The sequence below is a fragment of the Lactuca sativa genome, chromosome 5 (genome assembly GCF_002870075.4).
Source record: "Lactuca sativa cultivar Salinas chromosome 5, Lsat_Salinas_v11, whole genome shotgun sequence".
NCBI lineage: Eukaryota > Viridiplantae > Streptophyta > Magnoliopsida > Asterales > Asteraceae > Lactuca > Lactuca sativa.
The window spans coordinates 287,776,427-287,789,116 of NC_056627.2; the positions used below are offsets into that span (position 1 = coordinate 287,776,427).

The window sequence follows — 12,690 nt, forward strand, 5'->3', positions numbered from 1 at the left end:
ACAATCTCATCAAACAAGCACTTGCTGATTACGCTCTTCTCATCCTATTTACCTGAAGTACCTGGTTACCACAATGTTTTAGTTGAACACATATGTATTTTGTTGGTATTCTGTGTACAAACAGTAACATTAATGATATTTTTTGTACTAAAAAAACAACAATGATATTTTTTGAACATTTGGAAACCGAATAATCTACAATAGCCGGTAAAATGGTATTTTGTGTACAAAAAAAAAACAACAATGGTCTTTTTTGTACACTTTTGAAACTTCGTTACCTTTTTAAGTCATTTTCCCAAAATTAAACATCATTCTTGATATAACTAGCGTCAAGTGTCAATAGAAAAGGGATATTGATAAATGTGACCACAGTCTAAGTTAATATTAACAGAAATAACCAAATATTATGTTTATTTTGAAAAATAACCAAACCTAAGGCTGTGGGGAGTGGTCACACCCAACCCACCGAAAAAACGTTGCCACCTATGTGTCATGTCGGCTTCACCCGCAACCCACCATCAACCCACTAAACATTGGAAATGGTTACCACTTCATAAGTTTTTATTATTATTATTATTATTATTATTATTATTATTATTATTATTATTATTATTATTATCTTTTTAACATTATATTAAATAAAAACATAATTTATAACATAAATTAATTTTTTGAAAACATAAAAAAATAAAACTACATTTCATTAACTAAAAACATAAAAATTTAAAACTTAAATTACTAAAATTATACATTACATTGTCTAAATAAAATAAAAATATAAAAACATATAAAAAACATCGAAAAATTATAATTGCTGTCGTTGTCGTCAAGTCGTTATTGTCCTCATCATCCTCCTTGTCACTGTCATAATCCTCCTCGTCGTCACCATCGCCATCCTCCTCGTCTTCACCGTCATTTTGCCCTTGAAATTGTCTTTCCCATATGTATTCGGTCAAATCATGTCTTAGATTGTGATGCGTTTCACGGTTTTGTATTTCTAAAACCCTTGAGAAGTATGTCGGGCCAACATGTAATACTGCAGGTAGATTAAGTATATCGTTTGTGGTATATGAACAAATAGTCCTACCCTCTTCTTCTATTATCATGTTATGTAAAATAACATAAGTAGCCAACACCATCGTCAATTTTTCTCTGTCCCATGTTCGTGCCGCTGTACCACTTTTGTTTGAGGACTCCAAATGTCCGTTCTACATCATTCCATGCAGATTCTTGTGCTAACTCGAACATTTTCCTTTTATCGTCGGTCGGAAATGTGTATGATTTGACAAATGTAGCGTATTCAGGATATATCCCATCACCTAGGTAATAGCCATATTTATATTCATTTCCATTGACAACATATGACAATTCTGGTGCTTTACCCTGTAAAATATCGTTAAATATCGGAGACGCTTGGAGCACATTCAGGTCATTGTTTGACCCCGCCATACCAAAGAATGCATGCCAAAACCATAGGTCATTTGAAACAACCGCCTCCAAAATAACAGTCGGCACCCCATGATCACCTCGCGTGAACTGAGCATGTCACGCATTGGGACAATTTTCCTACTCCCAATGTGTACAATCAATGCTACCAAGCATCCCTGTAAAACCATGTTTTGCTTGATGCGCGTCATACAACTATTCGACATCGCTTTTAGTCGGATGTCGCAAGTATATGTCACAGTAAAACTCTACAACATACTCACAAAATTAGATATGTACACTCTCGACCCGTCCTTTCAGACATTTTCAGATACTCATCTGATGCGTCTGCGGCGATGCCGTATGCCAATTGTCTAAGAGTGGCCGTACATTTTTGTATCGTAGTAAAACCACGTTTACCTCTAGCATCCCATCGTAATTGGAAAAATTCATAATTACGTGCCAAATCTCTAGCTGTACGTAAAAATAAATTTCTACTAATACGAAAACGTTCTTCAAATTTCGATAGATCATATAAACAATCAACGACAAAATAATCACGTACCAAACGTTCATTTGCCGCCTCTCGATCCCGATTGATCCATTTTCTATGCTTCTTCTCGATGTTTGAACTTTCGCCTCTCTCACGTACCATGTCTCGTGCCACAGACAACAGCGTATACAAAATCAAATCCTCATCAAAATCGTTATCATCAGATGACGAAGAAATCGAAGGTGGGAAATTATCCATTTTTTAGTTGAATGTTTGTTTTTGTTTTGAAGTAATGTGGGTGTGTTTGTGGAAATTATGTGTAAAATGATTGTATATATAGAGAGAATTTGAAAAAAAATAATAAATAGATTTTTTTTTATTTATCAAACGGTAACAACAACGGTCAAAAATGAATTGACCAATCACCGAGTCCGTCTTTATCCGTCTTCTGCCTCACGTCACGCGCACCCACCAGAATATGGGGCGGTGTTCACGCGTCTTGGGCTATGCCACATCAGCCTTCACACATATTCTTCTTCCCCATATGTGGCAACCTAAAAGGAACTAACTAAACATTATGTTTATTTTAAAAAACAACCAACTTTTTCAGAATGGAGAATTGCGAAAAGGATCAACCACCTGATTTGGATTTACCGGTCCCCACCACCCCTATTTATATATTGGACGTGTTATGCACAAAACGTTTGAGAGCGTTTGAGAGCTTTTAGCTTCTAACGTTCGACAAAACGTTCCATTTTGAACAGAAAGTTTTGTTTGACATTACAAGCTTCTAGCATTTAGTTTAAACAAAACGCTACAAACCCAAATGCTACTTCATGTAGTGTTTAACAAAACGCTACAAACTACAAGCTACCCGCTACCAGTTAATTTTGCCGAACACGCCCATTGTTTCCGGAATATGATGCCCACCAGATCTCAGTGTAACATTTCCAAACGTTTCATTGTAACATCTTTAGCGTGACAAAATTGGTTACTTCCAACAGGACAACTGCCACTAGAATGTTTTTCCTTTACAAATCGATTAACGCCATTTTCCAGAACAAGATTAACAACAAACAATTGTACTATGTTAAGAGACATACTATTTACAAAACAAAAAATTATCTAATATCATTATCGTCAATAATCTACATAATAAATATGTTTCAGGGGCAGCTCAACCAGTTTGAAGACTCTAAGCGAACCAGAAATTTGGGACCCTTTGAGATTTAATATACTTGATGTTATAAACTTTCCTCCTTTATCCGGGCTTAGGACCTACAATAATAAACTAAAATTTTTATAAACGGTCGAGTTAATTTTTTTATTATGTATATGTTCTTTTGTGAATATATTTAAAACATAAAGTTAATTTTTCTAGCCTTTTTAGATGTAAATTCTTTAATGAAATTTTCAAAATCAATTTCTTTTACTAAATATTTTTAATTTTTAAAATAGATAATCTTTCTTGTGACATTGTAGATCTTAAATAATTATTTAACAATTTTAATTTAGAAAAACTTCAATTGACATGATTATTGAATATTTTGATTATTTTTTTCAATCACCAAAACAAGTAGACAAATACAAATGAACAAAAAATAAACAAAAAGTACCTGCTTTTCCTTCGTTCCAAGTTAGCAATGGACAACCTTGAAAATAGTTAAATATAAGATAATGTAAAACTCAAATTCGTTTTTTCAGAATTCAGACTCTTTCAAACCCTTCTGTAATCAATGAACAATGGTTAATAGCCGATTTTAGGGTTAGTTAATGGAAAATTGAATTACTCAAAACTGAAAAATAGAAACACTGGACTGGACATACCATTTCAGTTCTTGTGATCTTCAGATATTGTCATTTTCTTCTTGAATGACACTATGACAACCTTGAAGTTTTGAGTCTTTTGAACAATCAAGTGTAGATCAACAATGGAGAATCGGAGGACAGAGAAAGAAATACGCAAAGAAGCTGAAGGTGTTTATTTTTCAGAGAATGGACAATCAATCAGATAACAAAGAAGGAAGAAAAGAATGTATTTTTTCAGACTCGTTTCAAGAATCGAGAATGAGAAGAGAAGGAAGAAGAACAATTGCTTTCAATTAATCAATTTGGCTGATGATTTTTGTGGCATGCGTATGTTAAGTGAGAAAGTAGAAGGAATCGAGATTTCTATTTTGCTGAAATATCTCGGGTCAAGTGGGGCCCTCTAGAAGTAGGGGCCCTAAGCTAAGGCTTAGTTATAACCAAAGTAGAGTCGGCCCTGCTATGTTTGACTAGGACATTATAAAAACAAACGAGTCTGATTAGTATGTAACATGGACTTTGAAACAACCAAATTAATCAACCCAAGAGAGTTGACATCAATGGTTAAATCTATACATACATATGTAATTTGGAGAAATGTATTGCATATATCCGTTTATTCGCTCTTATTATAATCCACTTCAAACATGTATTCTAAAAAATTGAATATAAGAAATCATTTTCAGTAATAGAAAGCTAGATATGCGCTAGATGTGTAAATTTTCTAAACAATTTGCAAAATCTCTGTTAAAATGTGAGCAACAATGACAAAAATGAAATATTTTACTTTTTTTACTTCGGAAGGTTCGTACACTCTGAAATGTACTTTTTCAGTATGGATTGTGTGACTTTAGAAATATGTATCACACCAACCATCACCTACTGCAGATCGACATTTACTAATTCGGAATGAGGCATTCTGGAAAAGTTGGTTATTTTTCAAGTGGAAAATAATGATTATCTTTTGTTTATAGGAATTAGTTTAGTTAACTTTCCACTAATTTGTGGTATTGATGCGGTTATGTATCGAGTATTTGATACATGTACTTAAAATCTTCTATAGCTGGTAATTTTATAAAATTTGGATTGTTACATCAAGATTTGTTATTTTGTTCCTCTGTTACCTCTAATTTTGATTTCATGTAGTGTTGATAGTCACTAGTTTTCATAAATGATACGCCAACATGGGTAGTGAATAGTAATCGGAAGAAAGTTATGGGCACGATTTAAAATTTGTGAGAATGCCAAGTATGTAAATGAAAATTTTCAGACAATTTGACGAATCTCAAGGGCTAGACTAGAATCCTGTGCGATGTCGTTTAGCCTTATTCTCATGCTTTCAGCTTCTACGACACTCCTGCCATCTTTCTCGATCATGTGAGCAAATGCAATGTGTCCTTTGAAAAGCGGGTTTTTGCTTTTACTCTCTCTGATAATCGATTGTTAACCTATAGTGCTAGTAGGTCTGGTGGCTCCGCCGCCAATGTCTTCGCCGGCTCCTGGAACTTCTCCGCCGTCACCTCTCGATCCGTCAGTAAGCAACACCACTACCTCTCCGACAGCGACCTTCCCCCTCCTTCCTCCGACAAATGCAACTTCTATTGGTTCTGAACCTACTCTTTCGCCGCCGGCTCAAAATCGATCTAGTAGTAACAGTGCATTGGTTGCGCTTGGAATCGGAATAGGCATTGGCGGTGCTGTTGTGCTTGTGTTCGTTGGCGTTTTCGTTGTTTGGTACAGGAGACGGAAGAGACGTCGTCGTGCCTTGTCGGAGTCTTCTGCTCCATTAGGGTTTAAAGGTTAGGTGTTTGATGATGCCATGTCTTCATTTGATTTTTGATAGGTTATTTTAATTTTTTGTCGACTTTAATGGCTGTTTCGGGGGCTTGATAGTTGATACTCCCTCCTCCCTCCTGCCTGCTATCGATCATAGATTTTCACAGACATGATGTTTTTCGTATCAAAAATTGATAAGAAAGCACGTAAATCGAATCTGGACTTATTTGGGGGCAGAGTAGATGTTAGATAAGATGAGTAGTTTCAATTATTAATTGTTTGTTCCACAATACTCACTTTGAATTTTGAGGGGAACTAATTAACTGAATCTGAATCTCATAGTGAATAGATAAAAAATGTAAATGCATTACAATTCATAGAACAGTTGCCTCATATAGTTCATTGACTGATGCTGTAGAGGATTAGATTTAGAAATGAATTTTATATGTGATTTCATGTAAGACAAACTACACCACATACATCAATTCCCAATCCAGGATCTCCTGTAAGAATTTATACATAAAATAGCCTAACCTATTTAGTGCATTATTAAGTTATACTATGAATTGTTGACTTCAATGAAGAAAGGGTAATAAAACTCTTCTGAGAAATTCAAATGTTGCAGTAGACTCTAATTTCTAAATGAATAATGATCCCAAGTGTAACATCTTATAAATAAGGGTTCAATTCCACCCTTAGATTACTCACTTAATTTAGTATCAATCCATCATGACTGAGAGTAGAATTAACCAGTCTATCAAACATCAAAAATGCTAGTGTTGATGATCTTATATTGTTTCATATGCTAATTACGTGTTGATATGCATAGCATATCAATCTTGTAATCCCACAAGACCTTATGAGAGTTCACAAAACTAATACTTTCAAGTCACTAGTGATAAATCTATCGATCTTGTGCCAGATCATTTAACATTTTGGACCAGGCTAATAAGTACTTTCACAACAAATTTTTCTGGGCAATGCACTGAAATCACAAATATTTATTTTAATCTTTTACCCTACAAAATACACAACACCATTTAGTGTTATCTTAATGGTTTCATATATTAACAATTTCTTGTGGTTTTCTTTTTGTAGATGAATTTGGGATCACACCTCAAAACTGGCAACACAATGCTCCTTCATCAAAGGAAAATATAAACGGATTGCCACCAAAGTTCACCAATTCACCACTAAACGCATCATGTTTTCAGTTACCTTCACTGGGTTCCTCAGCCCCTCCTCCTCCTCCACCACATTCAACAAGCAGTGCAGGGTCTGAAAAGCAAAACCCACAGCCACAATCAACAATGGGTCAGGGTTACCCAAACTCCAAGACCATATTTAGTTATGAAGAATTAGCAACTGCAACACAAGGCTTTTCACAAGTCAATCTCCTTGGTCAAGGTGGTTTTGGGTATGTCCATAAAGGAGTCCTTCCAAATGGTGAGATAGTTGCCATTAAACAACTGAAAGTTGGAAGTGGACAAGGGGAACGTGAGTTTCAGGCTGAAGTTGCTATAATTAGTCGTGTTCATCATAAACACCTTGTAACACTTGTTGGATACTGCATTTCTGGGATTCAAAGGATGCTGGTTTATGAGTTTGTTCCAAACAAAACCCTGGAGTTCCATTTACATGGTAAAAAGAACATTCTTAAATGAACAAAAATCCTCCTGAAAGTTTTTCATAGGATAATAAATATGCAAAATACTAGTTTCTTGACTCCTTTTTAGACTTCTACAGACCCTCTGTTTTGTGAATTACAAAAAAAAAGATATTTATTTTTTCAAAAGTCAAAAGGGCTAAATTGGAAAAATGTATGGAGCTTTAATAGGTTGTTATATCTGGAGAGTTTGACATGGCAGGAAAGGAACATGGGCCTTTGAATTGGGAAATGAGGATGAAGATTGCTTTAGGATCTGCAAAAGGTTTAGCATATTTGCATGAGGACTGTGAGTATTCTTTCTTTGTTGCTTTTAATAATTATAACTATTTTGAGCATAGATTTTGGTGTAAGATATTTGATCAATTTAAATTGCAGGTCAACCTAAGATCATTCATCGTGATATCAAGTCTGCAAATATACTTCTGGATATCAATTTTGAGCCAAAGGTAGAAACTGCTTGTATAATAAAAATAATAATAATAATATGTCTTAGTGAAATAAACATTTTTTTATTTTAATTTATTCAGGTTGCTGATTTTGGACTTGCTCGATTCACTTCTGAAACCGATACCCATGTTTCGACTCGCGTGATGGGAACTTTTGGGTCAGATAATTATAATTATAATTTCTCCCACTTTATAGTATATGAAATAATACATAATTAGTATTCTTAAACACACAAAAATACAATTTTGTTTTGCAGTTATTTAGCTCCAGAGTACGCTCTTACTGGAAAACTGACAGAAAAATCAGATGTCTTTTCCTTTGGTGTGATGCTTCTGGAATTGATTACTGGACGCCGACCTATCGACAAAGCCCAATTCTTGGATGATAACATTGTCGACTGGGTAAGTAATGACTAATGAGTTTTTTTTTTTTGTAAAGGTCTTCTGAAAATTGTGCTTAATACAGGCAAGACCATTGCTAAATGAAGCATTGGAAAACGGTGACTTCAGGTCTTTAGTTGATTCGGGGTTAAATGGTGATTATGATTCGGGTGAAATGTCTCGGATGATTGCTTGTGCTGCTGTTTGTGTACGTCATTTGGCAAGGCGAAGGCCATCAATGACCCAGGTATGTTTTATCTATTTCTAAAAACCTACACATTGCTATAGTTGGGTATGTTTTTGAAAGTATTTGTTGCAGATAGCAAGAGCGTTAGAAGGGAACCTGCCATTAGAGGATTTAGACGAGGGTTTGAAACCAGGACACATAAAATTTAACGCTTCTCATGAGAGCTCTGATTTTGATACTGCACAGTATAGAGAAGAGTTAAAAAAGTTCCAGAAAATGGCATTTGAGAGTCAAAATAACTCAAGTGTATGGAGTGCACCCACCACAAGTTTTGGTCAGCAGCCATCTGGATCTAGTAGTTCAACACATGATCTAGGCTCGACCAAACTAGTTCAACAATAATTTTAGAGTTTATTTGGATCAGATAAGATATGATTGTGTTTATATACAGCTTCTTTATCCTTGTACAGAAACAGACTCGGGATTTTGGTTTTTGATTAGTTGAGGACCCCAATGTTTTGGTGTGATATTAGTTGTGGGAGGTTTTCTAGGACAATATTTGGATGTGTTTGTGACTTTATGTTATTTGAAGTTATGATAATCAGATTTAAAAGAAATGATGAACTGAAACCAAGGTATAGATAAGATTGGTATAACATTTTCATGTAAAATTATGTTGCAATTCTGTGTCATTCAATTTGGATTATATTGTATTGTATTGTATTGTCTACAATGAGTCGAATGGAAAGAAGAGTAGGGAAAACGAAACAAGCTAAACTGAATGAATCAATCCAAGGTTGCTAAAAACTGTATGCAAATACGTATATATAATTTTGTAATACTATTTAATACTTTACATATTTATATTATTCAGAAAATAACAAAAAAAAAAGATGTTTGTTGGTTAAACCAACTAATAGTATATGGAATGATACAAAGGGTTAACCTTTTGGTGCTATTTATCTAAGATTTATTTTCTCAACGATTGAAATAAATCTAAATACTTTACGATGGTTAAACTTTTGGTGGTATTTATCTAAGGTTGTTGAAAAATTATTTTGTATTATAGAATGAATAAAATATAGAAAATGTCATTGACTAAAAATCACCTTGTCATTTTATGTCACAACAAGAAAATTCATCAATCACAAACGATCTCCCGGAATTGTGTCATTATTTTCGGCCAACATTAATTTTTTTTTGTCACAAATTACAATCAGTCAATTTGGGCCGAGATGAAAGAAAAATTCAATGGAGACTATTCTTTCTCGATTTTACAATAATTTGTAATTCATTTTGAATCAACCACCTGCATATTTATGATTATGTTGATTATTTTTAACCTTCAACCTTCAAACATCATCGGTCTTATAGTAACAAGCAGACAACTCGAATGGACAAATTGTTTTTCTTGTCACATATCTCTGTGGATGTTTCCGTACTTCTAAATACACCACTCCGATCACACATTAAAATAATTTTCAACACATAGTCACATGGTTTTGTCTTTGTTTTTTTAATAACAACCACATACCCAAGAGAGCATGCCACATTCTGTACCCACTCCCTATTAAATTTTTAGGATTGCTAAAAACCTAACGAATGAAAAAATCAAAGTATAATATTTGGTAAGCCTTACGAACATATAACATCCAAAAATATATACTAAAGCTATCAATAAAAAATAATATCTTGTCAATGTGAAAACTATTCATTGTCTATAAAAGGTTTTAGACGTGTATAGAATGGTGAAAACGTTTGATTTGATAAAAATCTTCTTATCGTAGTTTGATGAATGTTGAAAGCTTTTGATTCGTATTATCATTTGATTCATTTTATTTTATAACCCGAAATTTGTTTGTCAGTTATGAACTCGTGAATCATATTAATTGTGTGTGATATAAAATAAGTAAATAACCCATGTCTTTGTTTGTATTTGGATGAAAAGGAGTAAGTGAACATATACGGAAAGGAGATTGGGTGGATCAAGACAAATATTAATAGGAGTTATGCTAATTACCCACTAATATAAAAAATCATATTTTTTTAAATTTTTTTTAGGAATAATAATAATAATAATCCTCCTTAATAAATGAAGGTTTTTTTGCCACATGTCAATCTCTCATGAGTTTTGACACTTGTAATTTTATGGTATTTTTGAAATAAATATTATCCACTTGTCAATTTTTGGTTTGTTTCAATTTTTAAAATTAAAGTCATATACTATACATGTAAAGTATTAAATATCATATATATGATATTAAATTGCAATAAATACGTTTATTCATTTCTTATTTTAAAGTTGTACATTAAAAATATTTTCTATTTACATTTTAATTTAATGTTTAATTTTTTTTTAAATCAACCCGTATAATACACGGGCCTCACACGTAGTAATAATAATAAAACAAAACAAAAGAACCAAAAAGAGTCAAAATCATTTTTTATGTGATTGATATTAGAAGGTAATAAATGTTAATTAAGGATTTAAGGAGTACAGTTAGTAATGAAAACTATAGCACCCATTGATTATTACTTATTAGATCTCTGAAGTCTGAAGAACCCCATCAGATTAATCATGTATGCCCTAAACTGCAATAACATATTTGTTATCAATGGTTCATGTATTAATTTTCTAATTTCTACAGTTATTTTGCCGCGTGTTCTTGTTCGTCATCTGCATTTTTACAAACGAAACTGCAAATTCTCTCGTTCTCTCTACGTCTCTACACCATAAACACACACAGATATTGCTGGTCGTGAGGATAGATCAGTGTTAGTATGGCTTCTCGAAGGAGAATGCTTCTCAAGGTCATCATCCTCGGAGACAGCGGGTAAATAATAAAATGCGATCAAATGCAAAACAAATAAATGATAGGAATCTGAGGTTTCTGTTTTATCATTTTCGAGATTCAAATCATGTTTATTGCAGAAAACTTATGAATGAATTAATACGTGCAATATCTGTGCTAATCTACGTTTATTTAATAATCTGTTGTAGGGTTGGGAAGACGTCTCTGATGAACCAGTAAATTCTAATTACCTATCTCCTTATTTTCCAGTATGTTCTGGACTCTGATTTCGTTTCACATTGAATAATTTTGATAGGTATGTGAATCGTAAGTTTAGCAATCAGTACAAGGCAACCATTGGAGCTGATTTCCTAACAAAAGAGGTTCAATTTGAAAATAAGCTCTTCACAATGCAGGTGCGATTACTGTGTGTCTGTATAAATTTTTTGTTTGTGTGTTTATGTTACCATTGATTAGTCGATAAGTTTTGATTATATTTTCAAGATATGGGACACTGCTGGACAAGAAAGGTTTCAAAGCCTTGGTGTAGCTTTCTACAGGGGTGCTGATTGTTGTGTTCTTGTATATGATGTAAATGTCATGAAATCATTCGATAGTCTTAACAACTGGCGTGAGGAATTTCTAATTCAGGTGATTATCGATTCAATTCAACCATGTTATATAGATATATCTGATATTCTGTATCCCGTTTCCTTAACCAAATTTCTGAAGAAAAAAAAATGTGTCTTCATTCTTCTTCAGGCAAGTCCATCTGATCCTGATAACTTTCCCTTTGTTCTATTGGGGAACAAAATAGACATTGATGGGGCCAATGGTCGAGTGGTAGGTTAATGGAATTCTTTTATACCATATGTTTGTGCTTAAGTTTAAAAGGTAACATAACTACTGATTGCAGGTTTCTAAGAAGAAAGCAAAAGCATGGTGTGCATCTAAGGGAAACATACCTTACTTTGAGACTTCTGCAAAAGAAGGAATTAATGTGGAAGCTGCTTTCCAGTGTATAGCAACAAATGCTGTTAAGAACGAACCAGAGGAAGAAACGTAAGTTTTACTCATAAAGCTAATTTGAGGAAATTCCCATACGCTATATAACAGTTTTACTTTTTTAGTCTGTATTTGTTGCACATGAGAAGCTTTCTAGGGTTCATTTTGATGATTACAAGGAGGGCATTAACGCCTTGTTCCACCTTTTAGAATGAGAAAAAAAAAAAAAAAAAAACATTTCGATTTTTACATGTGAGTAACTTGGTTATGGTTATAGGTATTTTCCTGAGACGATTGATGTTACTGGGGAAGGGCGTCAACATAGGTCTAATGGATGCGAATGTTAAACCACATCGTATATGGAGTTTATGAAGCTTTCATGCTATCCCTTCATTGATATCAATGTTACACTGAATTTTTGGATTTTTTTTTTCTTTTTTTCAGATATCATTATTTTATTTGAGAAAGATAATAATGTTCCAATCCTTCTGGTAACATATTTAGGCAACGGTACATCTAACTACAATCTGATCAATTCAAATACTAGACCCAATTTTCTTTTTATCACAATATACTAAAATGACTAAATTACCCAGAATTGATGATCTTTTTGACCATCAAGGAGGATAAATCTTGAGTAGTCATGTAGAACACAAAGAATGAATGAAGAAGTATGTCATCGTGGTGCATGTTGTGTGATATAGGGGTGA

At 33.5% G+C, this 12,690-nt stretch overlaps 2 protein-coding genes across 2 annotated transcripts; both read left to right on the forward strand.

Annotated features, from left to right (window-relative positions):
* The first annotated feature begins 5,019 nt into the window (after positions 1-5,019).
* On the forward strand, positions 5,020-8,800 carry LOC111910267 (proline-rich receptor-like protein kinase PERK1). The gene is made up of 8 exons (XM_023906071.3): positions 5,020-5,523; positions 6,599-7,141; positions 7,369-7,455; positions 7,545-7,615; positions 7,697-7,773; positions 7,873-8,017; positions 8,082-8,243; positions 8,316-8,800. The coding sequence occupies exons 1-8, from the start codon at positions 5,208-5,210 to the stop codon at positions 8,583-8,585; spliced, it is 1,671 nt and encodes a 556-aa protein (XP_023761839.1). The 5' UTR covers positions 5,020-5,207; the 3' UTR covers positions 8,586-8,800.
* A 1,962-nt stretch (positions 8,801-10,762) lies between these two features.
* On the forward strand, positions 10,763-12,690 carry LOC111910268 (ras-related protein Rab7). Its single transcript, XM_023906072.3, has 7 exons — positions 10,763-11,017; positions 11,185-11,211; positions 11,292-11,391; positions 11,480-11,626; positions 11,738-11,818; positions 11,892-12,037; positions 12,258-12,690. The coding sequence occupies exons 1-7, from the start codon at positions 10,965-10,967 to the stop codon at positions 12,325-12,327; spliced, it is 624 nt and encodes a 207-aa protein (XP_023761840.1). The 5' UTR covers positions 10,763-10,964; the 3' UTR covers positions 12,328-12,690.